The sequence below is a fragment of the Phallusia mammillata genome, chromosome 2 (assembly GCF_965637545.1).
Source record: "Phallusia mammillata chromosome 2, kaPhaMamm4.hap1.1, whole genome shotgun sequence".
NCBI lineage: Eukaryota > Metazoa > Chordata > Ascidiacea > Phlebobranchia > Ascidiidae > Phallusia > Phallusia mammillata.
The window spans coordinates 8,279,824-8,302,166 of record NC_137253.1 but is presented as its reverse complement, the minus strand read 5'-3'; the positions used below and the strand labels follow the sequence as shown (position 1 = coordinate 8,302,166).

Here is a 22,343-nt window from a genome sequence, read left to right as displayed (position 1 = left end):
TGACCCCTGGATTAGACCTTTGTTTCTCAAAAATTGATGCAGCAAGAGACATTTTTTGGCGTGGCTGAAAATATTTTTTTTGTTTTAAAGAATACAGCTATCATATCGAAAATATTCGCGGTAACGACATAGAACAAAATTTAATCAAACTAGTTACCCAAGGCGACCGCTGCCATCATAACAAAGTAAAAAATATTCTTTGCACAGTATGCCATAACTTGAAACGATAGGGAAACAATGCTTCAGGGGACGGGATGTCTTGGTCACAGTGCTGTCAATTATAAGTTGAGTGTATTGGACTCGAATGGAACGAAACTATACCGGAACAATAGGCCTGAACACCCTGTCAAGTCACGTGTCACCCAATCATGAATAGGAAACAGCCAGATCCTCCACACAATTACCAAGCAGGAAATAGCTGCGCCACACTGAAACGGTATGGAGTGTAAAACAGTAGAGGGCACAACAGTTAGCTAAATGCATCTTACTACACTGTACTATAAGGCATTATGTGACGATAGCTTAGTTGGGTTGAGTTGAGTTTATTTCGCTTGGTGAAAGACAACATAGCGACACAATTGCACTTAAACAATCACCAAGTCGGAAATAGCTGCGCAACGTTGAAACGTTATGGAGCGCATAAAAGTGTCGGACACAATTGGTAGATGAGAACTAAAACGCGCTGCAGCTACACCGTCATTACAAGGCGTTAAGTGACTAGGGCTCACAAGAAAGTGGGGTAACCACCCGTATTAGGGAAAGAGGGTGGGTTTCGACAGGAAAAGAAACCACCGAAAGAAACCCTGCCGGATAGTTTGGCGCATTGTAAGGATACACAAAAAAGCAGAAATATTTGTTTCAGTAGAAAAGCAGTAACATGTCCTAAAACGAAAGTACGACAAGCCAATTTAATGATACCAGCAAAAATGTTCAACTTGAATGGCCCAATATCAGTGATAATCTAATACGGTGAAGAATTGTTTTTTGCACGGTCTGGCGACTACGCGTAACGGTCTGGTGGTTACGTTTTGTTGTTGTTGTCACGTGTGTTAACGTTTGTTGACACTTTTTGTAGTGTTACTGCTGGTTGGGCACAGTAGATAAGATTCAAAGCACAAAAACACGGTTCAGTTCTAGACAGCGAAAATCATTGTGACAACTGCCGAAATTGATGCATACTTATGTTTACACAACTTTGCAGATTTTGATAGTCATTGTCGAACGTTTGCGTATACATGTTGCCCAATTTAGTTTTTCACAAGAAAATGGCAACTGATGGTTCCTCGTCCACAAATTGCAAGAAAATGAAATGCTTACTGTGTGGAAAACTTCTTGCAAACAATGGCTCACTGAGAAAACATATTGTAATGATTCATGAGAAGTTGAAGCCACATCGTTGTGATACTTGTGAAAAAACATTCAGATATACCTATGAACTCAAAAATCACATGGCGATACATTCTGGTGAAAAGCCCTACAAATGTACTATTTGTGACAAACTGTTTAGTAGCAAAAACTATGGACAAAAGCACCAAAAAAATCACATTTTTGTACGCCAAGGAGTGACATGTGACATTTGTAACAAAGAATATGCTACCAAGGACAGCCTTCATGCTCACAAGAAACGCACTCACCAACCCAAAGTTTTTCACAAGTGTGAAATATGTGAAAAAATGTTCACAACAATACGTGCTTTGCGTGTGCATGGTGCAATCCACACAAACCAACGGGAGCAATATACCTGTGATTTTTGTGCGAAGAACTTCACCAGCAAGCAGGGGTTGTCTATTCATCAAAAATTTGTACATTTTAAAATCCTAAAGCATTCTTGTCCAAAATGTCAGCGCAACTTTAAATCACCTTACTGTCTTAAGCTGCATATGAGAGCCCATTCTGGTGAAAAACCATACAAATGCAATATTTGTGAGAAAAGTTTTTCATTAAAGACCAACTACCGAAGGCACGTTTTATACATGCACTTTAAGCAAGCAAAAGACAAAACAACTAAGTTTCAACCAGCTATAAGTGAAACATTTGTTTAATGTTAAAATTGCATTTAAATAGTTGTTAAATTGTTATACTTAAATATACCAAGTTATCTAGAATGGTCAGTAATCATGTTTTTAATGTCAAACTGAGTGTTTTCATTGTGTGACTGCAGTTAACTACTTTGTTTGGGAGACTACAAGAGACTTAATTGGTTTAACCAACCTTGTCAGCATTTTTGATTCTTTACCAAACTGTGTTTTATTGGTTATTTTGTGGCTTATTTATACTTGCACACTTTTACCAGTGCTTGCTACACTTTTTGAGTTGCATAAAATAATATATGTCATGCATTTATGCAATATATACAGTAAGTTTTTGAAATTGTACATGGGGTAAAAGGAATGCTACTAAAATGAATATGTTATGCTATACAAGTGTGTATTTATTTTAAAGAGTTTTAAGGTAAAAATCGACGATTTGCATTCAAAAGCCAAAGAGGGTTTTTTCTACCATGCTGGATACAAATGGCTGAGTGTTTTAGGTACAGTTATTTATCCATCATGCGAAGTGTATTGCAAAATCTGCCCAAAGTATTCTCTTCGTAACTAGTAGGAACAATGGATATAATATTAGCTATACTAAAATTTCAGGAAGTGCACTCCACCAGGACTACCTGTGCTAAAGGCCTGGTTTAAGAATAAGAACAATGGCTGATTACTATTAATGATAGATGGTCATCTACTTCTTATAATTAATAAAAAAGTAGCGGATTGTTCGTGACAGACTCATGTGGTATTGTGATATCAAACAAGTGTGTGTTCCTTAAAGTATTTGCTTAACTACAAAAAAAAATTCACAGATGGAAAATAAGTATTGTAAAAAAAGGCACAATTTTACCTTTCACTGCCTTAATTATTCTGCAAAGAGATTTTTTTTAAGTGATAAAAAAATGTTTCTGTTGAATGGTACAGTCTAAATTAGTAGTTTAAAATATACAACATATTATAAATATACAACATAATGTACAGCAAAGAATACAATATATTATTATTTAACACAGCTAAACTGGTTGTCAACAATTCAGTAAAAACATTTTTCAGTAACAGTAGATGGTTGTTCCAAATACATTTTGCAAAAGTAAAATTTGCATTAAATTTAAAATCATTTTGGTCAGTTACTGGGAAGTAACAATATCTCTTAGTTTGCAAATATGTAATACACATTACAATTAGAAATATCAAAAAATATACAAAGAATATTACTCAAATATCTTTCTGGTCTTCTATTGAAATTACAACAAAGGATCCATACCCGTGAAACGTGTTTGTTTGTTCAGTTTGTGCATGTAAAGTGCTCATGTCTTCTTCAATGCTGTTTTGATTCTGTTCAATTAGATCTTTAACAAATGCGGCAACATTTTGATCACATTTAAAATGATCCCGCGTAAACCCAATCTCGGCTTCGGAAATAGAAGAGGAGTTGTGAAACCATTGCTGAAGTTGGTAATCGTGACGGTACCGAAAGAGGGACAGCAAGAGTGCTGATATGAGTAGAAAATGAATTAGAAGTGGGAGTAAATGAAGTGCAAGCAAAAATTTGCAAAAATCAAAACCACTTATTTCACTTCGGTTTCTATCATATCCAGGTAAACATTCTTTGTTACCTAAAACCGCTAAAGTCTGCTCGTGCTCAGTTTTTGCAATATTGACGAAGTTAGTCAAACTTCGGTTTGAAACAAATACGTTAAACAGTAGATCCACAAAGTTTCGAAAAAAATAAGATTTTACAACAGTGGACTTGGGAAAAACAATACACACATTGTTGTGCTTTTTTAAATCGAAAATAATACGAAGCAAAGTTTGTGTATTACACCTTTCTTCATTTCATTGTCTTCTCTTTCGGTCAACCGTTGACTTTTAAAGTGCAAGGTACGTGCGGCAGCAAATCTGGCTGCAGGCAGGCAAACATAGTTGTTTTGTGACCACAAGTAGGTTAGAAACAACACTAAGTGTACACACATGATGCAAAAAGTACTCTTTGTGTTGGGTAAATGTTTGGTTGAATCTGTATTTGGAAATCGATTTTTTCATAAGTTGGACAAACTGTGTCAATGAAAAACGTCGATACATAGGACAGCAGAACGACATCCCACAAACAGCAAGCGATGACCACGAATAAAGCTTCCCAGGAGGGCCACAGTCGTTTTCTCTTCAAGGTTCTACCGATTGCGGCATACGCATCTTTCAGACAATCGTTTCCGGAATACAAGAAAAAACACATTGCTTGCAAATCCTAAAGTTACAAAAATTAGTTTTTATCTTCAAATAAACAAACAACATAACTATTTCAAATAGTTCTATGTGAGACGCTATGCACCACAATTTAAATTTGAGACAAAAATTATGATATTGGTTCGATTTGAGTACTTTCTTAACAACAATGCAATCGTAGCAGTGCAATGAAACACTCACCCAGTCAGGAATAGTTATGAGTTAGAGGGCAAAAATTGTGGAACACGCGGCAGTTACAGCATTATTGTGTTCAATTTATCCACAAAAAAGTACAAATAATTGACAAAAAGCTTGGGCATTAGTACAAGCATATTATTACAAGAATTCGAAGGAACCCAAAATACTTTTGTGATCCTTCAACGCGTTTAATTTCTGCTTTGCAATTTCCGTCAGCAGTGCGTAAATCCAATTGCTTCGGGATAAATTTCAGGTTTTTCGAGGCTGTTATTAAATCACGATTCGCAGTCATACCGCGAGTAACAACAAACTTGACATTTCAACACGTAATGAAGTGCTAAGCGCTTGAGGGCTTTTTCGGTTCTGTAAAGTAGACAACGCGCATTTTGTACATTTCGAAATTTCTGCACTTAATATTTTTGAAGTGCAATCCCGTGGTCAGCATGACATATGTATACGGTATTTAAAGATTTTGAAATATAGAGGCTTTATTTAGATGCAAACATAAAACTCAGGTTATGGTCTTGTTTGACTTAATAAACATTTCAAGCATCAAGAGAATAAATAGTACACCAAAAAAACTGAGAGCACTAACAATCAATATGTCGATGTTCTGGATTTTGTTCCTCATCACGAAGATCGGAGTTATCATTCATCAACTGCAGGAGTTTATAATCGTATTTGGTTCGTAAAATGAGAATCGAAAGAGCGGACACACATATCACATAAATGATAAGTGCAAGAGCATGTAATGTTATCAAGACTTGAAATCTTTCAATCCCAAATACTTCGGTTTTAAAATTGTACCAGTCAGTGCATCCATAGTCCTCTTTTAACAAGTCTTGTTTAACATCCATCATGTAGAGGTATAAAGAGCTGTGTCTGTACAAAAAGTAGACATTTGCGAACAGCAACAAACAGTTGCGGTACAAATATGTTTTGACAAAGCGAGATGCAGGACTTCCAGTTGTTTCATCAATAAAGTATTCCAAAAGTTCATGCCTATGTCGTTTTGTAGTTTGTGAAACAGAAACATTAGGAAACATTTGCTTTTTTGGTTTGTTTTGTCTAATAGCAGCCTCAAACTGTGCAGCAGCAAGCCGAACCACCGTGCTCTCGGACCAAAAGTAAAATATTAGCAAGATAAGGACCATGTATGCAAACGAAGAAGCAAAAAGGTCAAAAACTGGTACATTTAACACCATTCGGTTATGATCACTAAAGTCCGATCTTGGAAGACTATCCAACCAATCCAAAAACATTGCGTCTTCTTTGTTCCATTCAAGGCTGACCATCGAATACGCAATCCGCGCCAGCAAAGCCAATATGGGTATAACGAATACGAACATTGCTAGTCCTGCTTCCCACTTCGGCCAGAGCTTGCAACTTTTCAAAGTTTTTCCGATTGCCGCATACAACCACTCTATCCCGCAACATCCACAACAACAGCAACACATTTCCTACTGTAACTGATTCCTACAAAAAATGACTCTGTGTCGACCCAAAACAAAACACAAGCGTAGTTAGAAACATAATAAGAAACAACGCCCTGTACATGGGATGTAGTCGATTGGTTTAAAAACTGTAAAGACAAATATTTAAACAAATTAATAACTGATAAAACTGTCACAGATAATTTAACAGTAGATTAATTACCAATGGTCAAACTTGCAAGACAATAAGATAAGAAAACATATTTACACATGCTTTTACAGTTTTGACTACTTACAGCAACCATAGTTAAAAACAAAACAAAATACGTGCTTTACAAGCAACATGTATTCTACAAATAGTAATGATAATCAAGCACACAACACTGCATTAAATCCATAAAAGTCGTTTAAAAAGCCTTTGGTGTCATTATTCTATAGCCATTGTTTGATGTTTATCTTACAATTTCGTATTGTAATAATTTCGCTTCATTTAATCGTACTTCTTAATACCATCATCTGTCTCTATGGTAACTAAATCATCAGTAGCATCTGAACTTGAACTTTCGTCTTCTATCACATCCACTTCATCAGTCGCATCTTGTTTCTGCGTAACATTTCTTCTAGCATTGATCAGCTCATCGACCACATTGGCAAGATTGTCGACTTTGAAACCTCCCATAGAGTACACAACGTTTTCTTGGATGTCCTCATCGGTAAGGGAAGAGTATTCGTGCATCAGCTGTAAGAGTTTGTAATCGTGTTTGGTTTGAAAAATAAGCAGAGATATCACTGACATCAAGATCAAATGAATAACAAGTGTAAGACCATGAAGCGCTACCAGGAGTTGAAAGACCTCAACTCCAAAAACCTCAACTTTGAATGTGGTTACACTTGCGTAGCATTCAAAGCATTCTTCAAAGCCAACTGTCATTAGGTCTTGTTTTATCCGGAGCATGTAGAAATAGATAAAGCTAAGTCTGTATAACATATACAGATTGACAAGAAGTGACACAAAGTTGCGGGTCAAATAGGTTTGAACAATTTTAGATTTTGGTTGGAAATCTGTTTCATTTAGAAACGACTTTACCAAATTATTTCTCTTTTGCTTAGAAGCTTCTATATCTACTTGGTCATCAGTATTTTCGGATCTGAAACGAATTTGCGCATGCAATCTTTCAGCAGCCGCAAATCGAGCCGCTGAAATTCTAACTGGGGTGCTTTTCGACCAGTTGTACGATATAAATAACAGCAACATCATGCCCACAAACGAAGTGGTAGCAAAATCAGAAACCGGTCCATATAGCAACGCCCTCGTATGGATACTAAAATTGGAATTGGCACGCAGTTCTAAAAGCTGAAATAGGTTGATTTCCTGTTGCTGGTTGCACTCGAGACCGACGATTAAAAATGCCAGCAATGCCATAACAGCCAATGTTGGAATAACGAACGCTGACAAAGTAAACCATACCTCCCATTTTGGCCAGAGCTTGTTCTTTTTCAAAGTACGTCCGACAGCCTCGTAAGATGACTTAATCCAACCACATCCACAACAACAGCAAAAGCACATCGTAAAATCAGCAGTATAAGTTCATATTTAAACTTTTTTATACAACTAAATGTTTATTATTACGCATTTTAGAATAGTGAAGCTTCTTAACCGCGGTTGAATCGTCCTCAACAAGTAATTTGAAATGCCTTGGTATAAATAAAGCACACGTAAAATCACGCACACATTTTTGGGCAAATTAACGCATAACAAGGTCAATGAAACTAACTTATCCCATGTTTGTTTGATTTACAAAAGTTGTGTAGGATTTTATCTTAGATATCGGAAAATAAATAAACCAAAAATCTTGAGTGATTCGACTACACAATATATACAGCTGGTATTAATACATGGTGGTGTTTTGAAACACAAAATGCCCTGGCCTCATTTCGGCTCAGCAAGTGCATAAATCTGTTACACACTTCTTGGATAATTCATTTGTCTCGCCAGAAACCCGAAACTTGGAAAATGAAACTGAAATGCAACCATACGACGCTTAAACACCCGACTTTTTGCTTGCATGAACTGATCAGACATTCTTTTACTCTTCGAAAATTAATATAAATAATATACAACACAAAATATGCTGCAACTTCGTTGACTGTCGACTGGTATTGCATGACATGTCCAGTACCACAGCGCGTGTGTTTACTAATAGCTAGATCGTGTTAGCATCGTCTGGCATGCAGCCCCAAGGCTACGTAATTACAGCTGCGTGCAGTTTCGGTTCTGCATTTTTCTTTTTGCTTGTGATTATCATAATGTAGGAACGTTTCCTAAAGTACAAATACTCGTTTAATGTATTTTGTGTTTTCGTTGCGAATGAATACCTTGGTGCTGTATTACATCTGGTGATGTATGAAACAGAAACACTTATTTGGTCTGCTGTTATGCCACTGTGTTTGATATGTTTGTATATAACTGTGCTGTGATCATTGGTCGACCAATTCTACATGAACGATTTGCGGCTTGTGGCTTATACCAGAACATGAATTCATTTTAGCTTACGATCTGCATATAGTAACGATGTTTTTTTAATGAACACGAGTTTTTTGTTAGTTGCTCACATATTGAACCTCTTTCAGTGTTCAATTGTTATTTGTGCCGGATAAAAGATGAAATATGTTATTCTGTAGGCTTTACAAATCGAAACTTGGCGCTACGAACATGGTCATAGAAAACACCGGATTATGTGTGCAATCGGACTATAAGTTCATTTTTATTCTTTTTTAAATGGACAATCGGATGTTAAGGTTATAAGTTACAGCAACGATTTATTTTAAAATTTGACGTCTCAATTCTCAAATATGTTATCGCATCGAATCCTCGCGCCAACATGCTGTATTAGACGTAACATTATACGCATGTTTTTGTTAGAAGCATCAAAAACACTTAACTTCTGTTTGGCTGGTCCGCAACTGAACGCTTACCATAATTATGATTAAAAAAATGATCAAATTTAAAGGTCTCGAGTTAAACTTTCTACTTGAGCGTCTCATGTTTCGTAAATATAATATATTTTTTGTTTTAAACCGCGTCACGAACACTAGATCTACAATATACAGGGTTTTACTTTGACCGAACCAGTGTGTTAATATGTTCCACTAAAAGAATTAGACCAAAAACGTTTTTTTACGAAGTACTATAGAAAGAGCTTTAATTGTAGTAAAAAACACCATTTTCTCAACAACCCTTTTAATGCCCTTGTTTTCAAAAAATTAGAAGTTTCAATGCTGATTGGGTACAAAATTTATCTTGGGCTACATCACCTAGAGCAGTGGTTCTCAACCGGGGGTCCGCCAAGCGTTTTTAGGGGGTCCGCGACAACTTATTAATTCCCGCAAAACGAGATTAATAAATCGCGATTTAAAAACAAACGCTACGGCGTTTTAAGAATAGCTTGAAACTTGTTTGAAAATATTCTTCGTACGCGACAAATCACAGTGCATTATGACATCTAAACCCCATTGTGATGTAAGAGACGTAAATTGTTAGTAGAAAACAACGTCACATTACAGTGTAAGGGCTCTTTCTTGTTGATTCCTGTGTCACAACCCAGAAAAAGGGATTAAAATTTTGGTCCTGGACCGAATGTGGTAGTAACTATATGCACCATGTTTTGGTTGCTTGTTTATAAAAAAGGACAAAAATACCTAAAACTTCCAAAGGGTCCGCAATTAGAAAACAACCACTGACCTAGAGAGACGGCGAAGATGTGTATTAAAAACATGTAGTCGTAGCTACAATATCCTTCATCGAGAAGAGATTTTAACAGAAAAAAAAATGAATATTAAACATAAGGCCTTATGTGGTCTTTATATCACTGATGATGGCATGAGCATTAATTTGCCGGAACGTTGAACAATAAACCATGTCGCTTTTTCGTCTATTTGGGCCGTTATTTTCACCATTAAGATAATCATGCTAATGTAGAGAAGATAAAGGTGACTTGGCATTCTTTTAGTGGTTTTCAAGATGACTTTACACATCAGTTTTATTAATTTGTAAGATTCATTTAGTGATCCGGCAGCGTTCAACATCTTCATGTAGCTGTAGGTATTAGGCCATAGCCTGTTTGCAAAAGTGCAAATATTATTTTCCTAACATTTTTTCTTTATTTATTTTAATTCTTGTTTATTTATTTATTTGTATTTATTGTGTCATTTTTTTGTGATATGTAGTACAACTACATACTTTGTATCATCGTCACTGAGTTTTGTGCTGCATCCTTTCTTCTGGAGCTTGAAACTATCCAACCGGGTTTCTGTGGGTGGTTTATTTTCCTGCTGAACCCCACCCTCTTTCCCTAACACGGGTGGTTAGCTTCTAGGTCCCAACTTTACCGGTTCCACCAACGCAGCCCCCCAGTCTTGATGCCCAAATGCGGCCAACCTCACCTATGATATGAGTCCCTGCCACATAAAGATTATAATAACGGTGTAGCTGCAGCGCGTCTATACTATCCCTCCACCAATCGTACCCTCAATTTTGTCGCGCTTTTTAACGTCTGAACGTTGCGCAGCTATTTTCGACCCGGTAAATATTTTAGCGCAATAGAGCTGCTACGATTTTGACGACGAAATAAACTCAACTCAACCACCTAACCTGTATCCGAACTGTACAGTTTCCCAAGTGTAGGTGAAACTAAATCGTTTTTTACAAAGACTCATTAAACGAATCACAGTTATTATTAACAATGCAAGCTTTTTCAATGGAACTCGTTTGAAATTCAACTTCCGTTGACGATAAATCAAATGCACCAGGGACCAAAAACAAAATACGTCTAAGTTACTTTTCCTTTTTTTCGTTGTTTATGCAGGTACGGTTGGCTTTTGGAAATGAACTTCACTATCATTCATCAGTATGCTCCCTCCTCCTTGCTTCTTGATTTACTGTAGACTGAGGAAAAATGATCTTACTTTGCTTGATTAGTTTTTCAACAGTTTTGCTGAGGTCTGATGCTTGCTGAATGATTGACGAAAGTGCCTCAATATTTGTGTTTTCAATTTTAACGTGGGAGGAATGGTTTCGCATGAACTGCAAGAGTTTGTAATCACTTCGGAAACAAACTGAGATCAGCAGCAACCCAAGAAGTAACACAAACTGCAATTGAAGTAAGTAAATAAGCCACTGTAAATATCCGTCCCCAAAGAAAAATTCATTTGTATTGCGACAATTGCACAAATTTCTATGTAAAACACATACTTGTTGTGCCTGATTTAACAATTGCTTCTCAATAGGCATAAAAATGCTCACATATTCAAAATAACCCACTTGAAAAAAAGCATTCAGACATAACAAAATCGCGTTTCGAAACAAATAAGCAACTGTTATTGTAGATACAGGTCGTTTGACAGATATTGTGCCTTTATGGGTCAAAGTTCGGGTTAAGAAAAAATCAAGAAGTACATTTCGGTCATGCAAAGTTTTTTTGACATCTCGGCCTTTGCTGGATTTGATTCTTTGTCAAGACTTAACGTGCAGATTACAAGCAGCGGCAAATCGGGCGGAAGACAAACGGACCGAATGACTTTCTGCCCAGTAGTAGCACACCAGAAACACCGATACAGTGTAAACACACGCAATACCCAACGTAACTTCTACACCCGAGTAGACTGGATGAAAATGCATGGATTTGTACTCTATCTGTTTTTCAATTTCTTTGTTTATCCTCTTCATTAGTTCCAAATCATGTATTGGATAAATAAAATTGCATTCCACGTTTATAGCAGTTGCTGCCACCCATGCAAGACCAGCGACTACAACAATCACTAAAGTGGTCAAACCGAATAAGCTTTCCCACCAGGGAAAAATATTATTTTCACGCAGAGATTTGTACGGAACAAAAAGTGAGTACAATATTCTAAATTGCTCCATTTCCTTTAGAGCCACTTGTTATGATCGACAAGCTAAATAACTACGTAAAGCAACAAAAATAAGCAAACATTTCAGAACGAAGTAGGATAGACTTGGGTCTCCCCCTCCTTGTTTCCAACGCAATTTACCAACCTTTCCTTTGTCCTTAACTTAAGAGTGTATCTCGAAACGGTGCCGCAAGCATTTCATAAAGCAAACATGCAAGTAGAACCAGCTGACATTATGTTAACAGCAAGGGACAAAGTCGAAACTTTATTTACTCATCAAATATTATTGCATTCTTTGCATGTTTCTGTAACCTTTTGCATGCAGCGGGCCAAAACTGAGATTTGCCAAGTCGCGGCGGGCCGTATTCTTTTTTTTTTTATTAAATTGCGTTTAATTCTAGTCATGGTGTTTGAACTCCCGAAAGCAGCTTATTTTAATTGGATTGTCCCGGTATTTGGCAACGTTTGTTTGGCAAAGCAGTCGACATCGTAAAAATGAAAGAAAATAGAAATACGATCCGTCGAAATTACCGGTACCTTAATTCCTAAATCTTTTTCACACTTGTGATTACAAAAACTCGATTTAAGCGATAAAACTGCCCACCACGACAATAAATAAAAAACAGTCACCACCATGGCAGCGAAAGTTTAAATTGCTGAATTCGAATGAAGCATTATGTTGAACTGAGAGCACCCAGGTAATTTTAGCATATGGTGTTGGGTAGTTGTTTTGAGGGGCGTTTGGACCACTTTTCGCCGGTTGTAGTACGAAGTATTTGCGGCTCACCGCTAATTAGGGACCTTGAATCACATCGTTGTTTGTTTTTGCTAGAAAAAACAATTGTGATAAAACAATAACAACGACTTCGTTCCCCGATATAATGTGGGAAGTTTCTAAAAGGGTCGGGGGCCGGATAATTTTGCTTGGGGGGCCGAATACGGCCCGCGGGCCGTAGGTTGCCGACCCCTGCTGTAACCGATCACCTGACTGCCTACACACCGCATTTAAGTTTACAAAACTATTTTTGACAGCAATTTGAATAACTGTGAGGATTAAAAAATGTAATATCGAAATGATTATTTGAAAGATTTTTACAATATTTTGAAAAAAGTTAATTATTTGACTCAAAATTATCCGCACAAACCTACATCAAACTTTTGCACTGTATTTGTTGCACAAGAACAACACTTTAAAAGGACAATAAAATAACACACCAATATGAGTTGATTCTGAGTGTTACCTATGGATTCAAACCGAATAGACACTCGATTATTAAAGACTTGTTTATCAACACTAGAGGAGTTAACAATTTCCCAGTCTATAAAAAAATGTAGTCTACAGTCGTAGTGGTGTAGAAAACGGTTTCCCTTTTAGGCGGCAAAACTATCATATTCAGTGCCAGCACTAAAGTAACTGTTTAATATGATTACTCAAACCATTTATGAATATCATGGTAACGATTAGAAAATAGCTGTTAAGATTGTATTAATTAAACATACTTGTTCCCAGAACTCTGTTTGCTCCGATATTTGATACTATCATTGCATTATTTGTTCATGGTGCCTTTGCTGCTTTAGGTGTTATAAAAATAACTCCTACACACTCTGGAACAAGCAATAAAATTTGTTTGTTTGTTTTGTAACGACCTAACATGTGTTTTTACGTGGACTCACTGAACAAATCAGATTTATTAACATCAAAGTTAAAACGTTTCAATGGAAATCCTTTGATAGTTCAACTTTAACACAGGCGATAAATCAAATACAACGATGAGCCCAAACAAACTATAATTCTTGGTTATTGTTCCTTTTGTCGTTGTTTTTAGGTAGGGTTGGCTTTTGGAAACGAACTACATTTATCATTCATCAATATGCTCCATTCTTCTTGCTACTTCGTTTACGGCAGAGTGAGAAAAAATGATCTTACTTTGCTTGATTAGTCTTTCAACGGTTTTGGTGAGGTCTGGTGCTTGCTGAATGGTTGACGAAAGTGCTTCAATATTTGTGGATTCAATTTCAAGATGTGAAGAATAGTTTCTCATAAACTGCAAGAGTTTGTAATCGCTTCGGAAATAAAATGAGAAAAGTATGAACATTACAAGCAACACAGAATGCAATCGAAACAGGTACAACACCAACTTTAAAAGGCTGTCTTCAACAAACTTATCGTTGGTGGTGCATAAAATTTGATTTAAATTGCAAACTTGTTGTGCCAGATTTAACAATCGCTTATTAAATGGAATAATGGAATACACATAATTAGAATATACAAAATGAAAAAATAAATTTAAAAATAACAACAAAACATTTCTTAGAAGATAGGAAAATGCAATTGTAGACACAGGCCGTTTAACAGACATTTTACTTTTTGAGGTTAAAGTTCGGGTTAAGAAAAAATCGAGCATTACATTTCGGTCATGCAAAGTTTTTTTCACGTCTCGGCTCTTTCTAGATTTGATTCTTTGTCGAGACTTTACGTGTAGCTTGCAAGCAGCGGCAAATCGTGCAGAAGACAAACGAACAGAATAACTCTCCGCCCAAAGGTACCCGACCAGAAACGCCAAAACAGTATATAAGCACGTAGATATTACGATAAACTCTAAATCCGAGTAAATGGAATGTTTACTTTTGAAATTGTACTCTGTCTGTTGTTTAACGCTCTCATTAATCTTCTTCAGTAGATTCAAGTCATACATTGGGTAAATAGGATGACATTCCACAGTTATGACAGCTGTGGCTGCCACCCATGCAATACCAGCGGCCACAAGCATTGCTAAAGAGGTCATATTGAATAGTCGTTCCCACCACGGCAAAAGATGATTTTTACTCAAAGATTTGTGTTGGACGAAAAGTCTGCACAATTCCTTAAACTGGTCCATTTGCTTTAAAGCCAACTATGATCAGCAAGCTAAATAACTCGTCTTGTTGCTAATTATAATAAATTGACCGTCCGTATATCCTAAACATAAAGCTATGCCTCACGAAACTGCCATTAGCATTGCATTAAGCAAACATGCAAGTAAAATCAATTGACATTATGTCAACAGTAGGGGACAAAGTCGAAAGTTTAATTGCTCGTCACATATTTTCGCATTTTCCTGTAACCTAAGATCTGATTATCGGTAAATCACAAGTAAGCTTATAATACAATATTTAGTTTAAACTAAAACAGTTTGAGCACTTGAGTTTTGAAAGTCGATAACTTAGTTGGCTAACTTAAGGGTTTATCAGAGTTGTAAACGGACTTGAAACTGAAGCCCGAACTTGGCCCGAACCCGAAAGTACAAGCCCAAATTTTTTTTGAGAAGCCCGTTTAGGCCCGAAAGTTTGATTGACAGACGTATACATTAAGCTTTAGAAAAAACTAAGACAACCAACACAATATACAATTGATCTTAAACAAGCCGTTTTAGGGCTGTTCGACATTAGGTCAGGTCCAGCAACGGCTACTTAGCTAGTTAAATTTATTTAAAAAAAAAATACTGATACAGAGTGTAAAGTCAGACCCGAAACAAGCCCGAACTCGGCCCAAACCTGACCCGAAAGCCTGGCCCGAGTTAACTCTGGGGTTTATACTTCGTCTTGACACACTTAACATTTCCATTTTAGGACAAGCGATTTGACAGATTTTACTAAACTTCTTGTTAGAAACAGCGTGCAAAAATGACTTGTTTGACTTCATAATACACACAAAAATGACAAATTTTCCTTAAATTCGCTTTCTTCAAAATATACAAGTTGATTTTGACTATAATTTTGATAAGACTTGATAACCAACATTGGAGTATTTAATGATTGCCCAGTCCCGAAACAAAAAATTGAGCAAATAATATTTTCTCTGCAACAGCTAGTTGCAAGCTCATGACATGGCGTTTCGGGAGACTTTTTTGTAGTAAATTTATGAGTAAGCATTCTACAGTTTTGTGCACGGTAGCAAAATTCGAAACGTAACGTAATTGAGGTGCGGTACGCAAAATCGTACCGTAGCTCCCAATAAACAGTTCGAAATAAGGTTGGTGTGTTTTCTACGATGGGCTCGTGCAGAGACAGCGTGTAATTTTCAACAGCATATTTTTGTGTCAAATTATTGGTGTAAAAGAAACTAGAAGATTAACTAACCTAGGAATCAAACACAAGTTCCGAGTTAATTTGTTATTGTCATTTGTGTGTGTTTTAATAATAGGCCTACAGTGCGTGTAACTCTCCTTTCGCATAGCGGTCAGCCCGGTAACGGTAAACGTTAGGCAGTGACGTCATCAACTTTTTTGAGTCCTGTTTTCGTACAGTGACATTGTTCTAAAATCATGTCATAAACAATTTTAAACGTTAGTTTAAGGCAATTTCAATATTTTCTGCAAATGTAACTATTAAAAAAAAAACGAAAAAAAAGTGAAGTATCCAAACGAAAAATGTGATCGTAATTAGCCTACTTATGTGTGATAAGTTTCATACTGATAAAAATACGTTGGTCTTCGTATTTGATTAAGTGCACTTGTTTTATGTTAATTAAATTCTTTTGACATGAAAATTTGTAAGCCTCTATAATGCAGTGTGATTTTCCGATTTGTGTACAACAGTAGAATTGGTGTTCCAATTGAGAATGTCTTTCGTACGACGGAAGACGGTGACTGGGCATTTGTCACGAATTAGTTGACTCAGCACTTTTCGGAACGTTTCGTCTCTTATACTATACACGATGACGTTTACCAAGCTGCAAACGTAAAAGAAAACATAAAAAGTTGACTGTAGTAAGTTGACAACAAACACAAGTTCATAAAAATACAACATACACGATAGCGCTTTCAGAAATTTTGGCTGCAAATTGCTTTTCTCGTTAAAATTTATTGCATACAATTTTGTAAAGCAACGCAAAACGATAACTTGTGGAAAATATTAAGTTTATAGAGCTCTTCTGGCAAATGTAAGTTTGTTACGACGTTTCTACGTTCTATACTAGTCGTCTTCATCAGGGTAAATAACACTGAATGCTAAAAAAAGATGGGGCTTGATTTCAGGCCTATTTAAAACTCTATACTACCATGTGTACCTGTTTCCCATCGCTAGAAACACAGTAAGCATTGTGGAGATTCCATAAGTTGAACAAGATAAGCTCCCTTGGTTGATCAGTACCAAGAAAATAAGTAAAGGCACTATAGAAACGAAATTGCACTTTTTGCATGAAAACCTCCTTCACAGAAAAAACTTCTACTTACAAACTGATGCAGCATACGAGAAATACATGATAGCCAGTGTGCAGATTATTCTCATTTCTCGATGGTAAGATTGTGAGTTGTTATGATTTTGATTTAAAACTGCTTCCGATCTTCTCTGTTTAACTTGCAAAATGATTGCTGTGGCCGGAATGATTATCATCTGTGAAAAAAATTAGACCCCGTTGGCGCAATTTTATGTCAGTATTTTTTATTTAAAAAAAAACGTTTTTTGGGAAAAAATTAAATCTTTTGTGAATTTTTAAAAAAATTGTAAGATAAACAAAATTGTCCTATTTTAATGACATGTCCTTGGTTTTGACTTGAGACCTTTTTTGTTTTATTTTTAACAATTACAAGTTAAATCCCTGCTACAAGTAAACATAGATCTAGACCTGAGTTGCCGTGAGATGCTCGAAGCATTTCCTGCCAGTTCCTGAAACAGATTTTTTGGCAAAAAATATGGAGTGTGATATATCATGGTTCGTATAAATGCAAAGATTTGACCAGAAACGTAAACATTTGTTTATTCTGTTTAAATTTTAATTTTTGGGATTTATCTTGTTTTTTATAACTTACCACACACGCGTAGGGAAATATAATAGAGAAAATCGTAACAATATCTGGAGGGGTGGCCACATTTACCACGTAGCGACCAGATGGAAGGTAGACAAAAGCAGATTGTAAGTAGCCATACGACACCGGAATAGACGGAAAAGCTAAAAAGTGAAAAGAAATGTTTTAACACAGATAAGTTTCATTTGTTATCAGTTATTATGCTCGTTTGATTCGGTAATACCTGTCCGAGAGATTAGTTGTCTAACAATGACTTAGTTTAAAAACACCTTTTGAACACAAAGACATAGGTTTAACGTTACGCAATGTGTGTCTTTAAAAGGAAAAACTTTTGAATCAACAGTTTTAGCGAAAAAAGTAGTTTTACCTGTTTTGGGTGAGATAATAAAAAGATTTGACATTAAAATGAAATGTAATCAGAAAGAGCACAACTTTTAGTCTTTCTAGTAACTAAAAAATCAGCAGATAAACGTCTACTTGTCATACATAATACTTTATAGTTTTAAACATCGAAAGCCCTTTAAGCCTGTTATAGAAGTTTAATGTCTGAAAACAAATTTCTATGTAGCATATATTACGCAGAAGGCAAATGTCGCAGTTCGTGTATATAATATAACTCACAACTCTAAATCTTTGCCACTTACTTGGTACAGTGGATGTTAAGATAGCCATGACCCACACAGCACCAATACAAACATAGATCCACCGATCTTGCATCAGTCGATACTTCAATGGCAGAGTTACAGCCAACAAACGAAGACCACTGAGTAAAACCATGTGATACATTGAACTGGTGAAGCTTAAATGAAACCAACATCCACAAATGATTTATATGCTGCAAGTAGGTTTCACGCGTTTCGTGTTAAAAAACGTAATACACCCAGTATTGCATTCTAAGCAGTCTACCCTTTACTGCGAAACAAACATTTCTAAGTGTCGTTATTATCTAATCAAAGTAAGACACAAAGATGTGTTAAACTGAAGCATACAGATCACAGTTGTTTCGAAGGCTCAGATTAATGTTCGTATCAACAAAAATGTAAATTTACAAAATGCGGTAGTTACCTTTTCAAATATATTGTATCACTTTATGTTTTGTTAACAGCTATAACGATGTGTGATGTTAATATCAGTGACCAATGGCAAACGGGGCCCTGTCTCTTATAGTCCCACTGTTTTACCATTTGTAACAATTTATAAACTGATCATTTCCTATACTTACATTGTCCACGTACAATGTATTTATATTATTCTGTAATATTCTTTAAAAAATGTTGTTTAATAGTTGCTTTAGAGCGTAACGTTTATTGCTTCTACGCTGTCTGTGATTAAAATCATAATCTGAACATTTTTACTGCCTTTAAAATGAACAAACATGCTCTTATGCTTGTATTGGCGACAGTTTGCTATTGTTATTGATCTTCAACATCCGCTATTTGCATAGGAAGTCTGCATCTCGTGTCAAAGTACGTCAAAAACGTGTTTGTACTCCTATTTGATTAATGTTGCTGCGTCAAAATACCATACTTTCCCGGTTCAGTCGTGACTTTAATGGCGATAAACTCTCAGTGATGTATGAAACAGAGACAAAATGAACCCGAAATTACGTGCAAATGCCCGTTAAAGGTTACCAAACGCATATATTTGAGAATGCTGCAAGTCACGCCTAGCTTCGGGCTTGTACTTTTGAGTCTGGGCCCTAGTTTTTAGGGGGCCAGTTTACAACTCTACGTCACAAGGTAGGGGAATTTACCATACACCCAGGATCCACATCTTTACTGCCGCTAGTGGGCAGCTCAAATTAAATACAGACTGCAAACTGTAGCTTCGTGTTTGCATGAGTCGAAATTTCGGCTGTTTACTATTTGATATTACATGGCATACACCCGACTTAGGCCTGTGTTCTAACTTTGTCACATTCGCCTTTTAATGTTAATTCTTTGGGCATATGTGCATGGGTGCGTATTCATTTGCTGCATACCAGCGTATATTCCCATGTATAGGACTGTTTACTGAATTTGTTCATTAAATAAAATTACTTTCGGTCCAAATTTGGGGCTTTGAAAGAATGGTCTGGTCAGGACCAAAATTTTAGCCCGGTTACAACTCGAATTTCCAACCACATTTAGTTACTTGGCAGCAGTCTCTGTCAGATAACTTAGTCAAAAAGTCACTGCAGCAAATCAGACACTTTATAGTCTGTAAAGCGACACTAAAAAGCGATTTTTAACAAAAAATATTGGGGTTTCATGAAACACTGCTGATAAAATCATAAACATAAAACATTTACAAAGCCGGGGGGAAAATGCAGCAGGGTTTAAATAGAAGCATATCGCATACAATGTGTGCAACGACTTTTGTTTAAAACAAATTCAAAGGAAAGAATATAGGAAAACAGAAATTTACATGTTTTTATTTTAAGTTGAGCTTATTTCGCTTGTAAAAGCACATATAGCGTCACAATGGCACTGAATAATCACCAAGCCGTGAATTATGCCGCAAACATTGTGATATCTGTATTGCACGCATGTCGCAAGAGATTTTAGATTTATCAGTAAGTGGGCCCAGTTACAATGCAGTCTGGACCGATCCCTGTCTATCAGCAGCAGTAGTATTTAAATCGGGATTTCCCCTTTTTAGACAGAAAAGGGAAACAGGGCATTTGTCATCAACAAGACGCCAAAGTCCTTCTCGGAAGCGTTGGTCTCTGGCAGCATAGACGATGACGTTCACCAAACTGCAAAAGCAATATAATAAGTGTACAGCTAGTTGCTGGTTGCTAAAATGCCAGTAAACATGCATAAGGTACCAAAACCTTCTATAAATAAGTAATTTAAAACATTTAACAATGTTAAAAAAACGTTCATTTTGCAACTTTTTAGTTTTGCACACTAGTCTAAATAAGGGCGATCATATAACGTTACACTGTCTTCCCTTTTGAATTTTCGCACTTGTCTGGACAGCTACCCAGATTTGCAAAAGTAGACATTTAATGTGACTTTGAATTAAAGGTGTATACCTGTTTCCCCACGCAAGGACCACGGTGACCATCGTCGCCGTACCCAACGATAAGCAAGATGCATTACCTTGGTTGATCATTGTCAAGATGACCAGTAGTGGCACTAAAATACAACAAAGTGTAAATTTTTTTAACTGCAATATTACTAGGACGGTATATTGGCCCCATTTAAGGTGATTTCAACCGATCAACCACTGTCAACATAACGTAAGCCCGACAAAAAACGTCTTCACATAACCGGATCTTCGCCTAACCTGGACAAATTTTGTGGCCACATCGGGTCCAGATTAATCGAGATTTACTGTAGTTGATTTTTTGTTGAATGTATCAGCGCAGAGTTACAAGTCAGGCCGGGACTGTTGGGTTGGGAGGGCAAGTTTCGGGTTTGATTGGGGCCAAAAATTTAATTTGGCCGTAATTTCACCAAATTTCCGGTTCCGTTCCCAATTTCGAGCACGCTTACAATTCTGTATCAGCAAACCATGATCAAAAAAAATGTTGCAATGTAAGTGACTTGGACTCACAAATTGATGCAGCATACGAGAAAAACATAATAGCGAGAGTCCAAACTATCTTCATTTCTCGCTGATAGGATTTTGAGTTTTTCTGATGCTGGTTCAAAACTGCTTCCGATTTTCTCCGCTTGACTTTCAAAATTATGGCAGTTGTTGGTATTATGATCATCTGTGTGAAAATGACACTACGTTAGCGGAATTATGTTCGGTCATTCTTGAATCTGTGAAAACATTTATCTCGAAAGAACCAGATCGTTACAGAAATACACAAGCAGACGCTTATCTCCCTCAGTTAAGAATTACCAATGGTTTAAAAGAAACTATTGACAATTGCAGTCCTTTACCGAACCCAAAAGACCTTTAACAAAACAACCAGAAGTTTTGATGCGCACAATTCAATTGAAAGTGTGTTTTGAACCGGTTTTGTAGTTTTCAACTTACCACGCATACGTAGGGAAATAGAACCGAAACAATCAAAAGGAAGTTTGGATGTGCATTAGTGTTGTTGGGTCCAAAGGGACGAGATGGAAGGTATACGAATGCTGACTGAAAGTAAGTGTACGTCACCGGTGTGAAAGGAAAAGCTGTGAATAAGAACAATGGTAATGTTACTTACACTTGGAAAGGCTTGATTCGAGCCTTACTTCACACTCGCTCGCATTTGTGTCGCAATTTCATGCCATTTTCACCCGGACTTCAGTCTTTATTTCAAACTTTTAAAAGAGTTAATTTCGGGCAACGTCAGCACAAGTTCGGTTTAGCCAAAATTATGCGAACTCGAATCAGTACTTAATCGAGTTTTGAACTTGGAACAAAAAGATAGTTCCGAATTCAACTTACAATTTATAATTTTGAAGCTGCTTCTTTAAAAACATTGTTTCCCAACATTATTTTCTCTATTTGTCAACACTGGAACATTTTGTCAATAAATTAAATCTGTGCACTTAGCTTACATCTAATAGAAAATCATCTTTTTTTCTTTTTTTTCGCTTAAAAGTCCACAAATCCCACATTAGGAATCACCCCATTAAAACTTTGTTTTCAGGTGCTAAAAACAAGTGAACAAAAAAAGAAAATAAATGGAAAAAAACTGAATTTCCTAAATCAATACGAAACTCATTTCTTACTTGGTACAGTAGCAGTTAAGATGGCCAAGACCCACACAGCACCAATAGAAATATAGATCCACCTATCCTGCATTAGTTTGTACTTCAGTGGTTGAG

General features: G+C 36.4%; 1 protein-coding gene across 1 annotated transcript; it reads right to left on the bottom strand.

Annotated features, from left to right (window-relative positions):
* Positions 1 to 6,116: 6,116 nt before the first annotated feature.
* LOC145212913 (uncharacterized) lies at positions 6,117 to 7,457 on the bottom strand. Its single transcript, XM_080081159.1, has 2 exons — positions 7,359 to 7,457; positions 6,117 to 6,629 (listed from the first exon to the last, which is right to left on the bottom strand). The coding sequence occupies exons 1-2, from the start codon at positions 7,455 to 7,457 to the stop codon at positions 6,381 to 6,383; spliced, it is 348 nt and encodes a 115-aa protein (XP_079937285.1). The 3' UTR covers positions 6,117 to 6,380.
* Between the last annotated feature and the right edge of the window lie 14,886 nt (positions 7,458 to 22,343).

Coding starts and splice junctions, on each gene's coding strand:
- LOC145212913 (XM_080081159.1), bottom strand. CDS start 7,457: ATGTGCTTTTGCTGTTGTTGTGGATGTGGTTGGATTAAGTCATCTTAC. Junction 6,630..7,358: donor AGCTCTGGCCAAAATGGGAG/GTATGGTTTACT, acceptor AAACTCTTACAG/CTGATGCACGAATACTCTTC.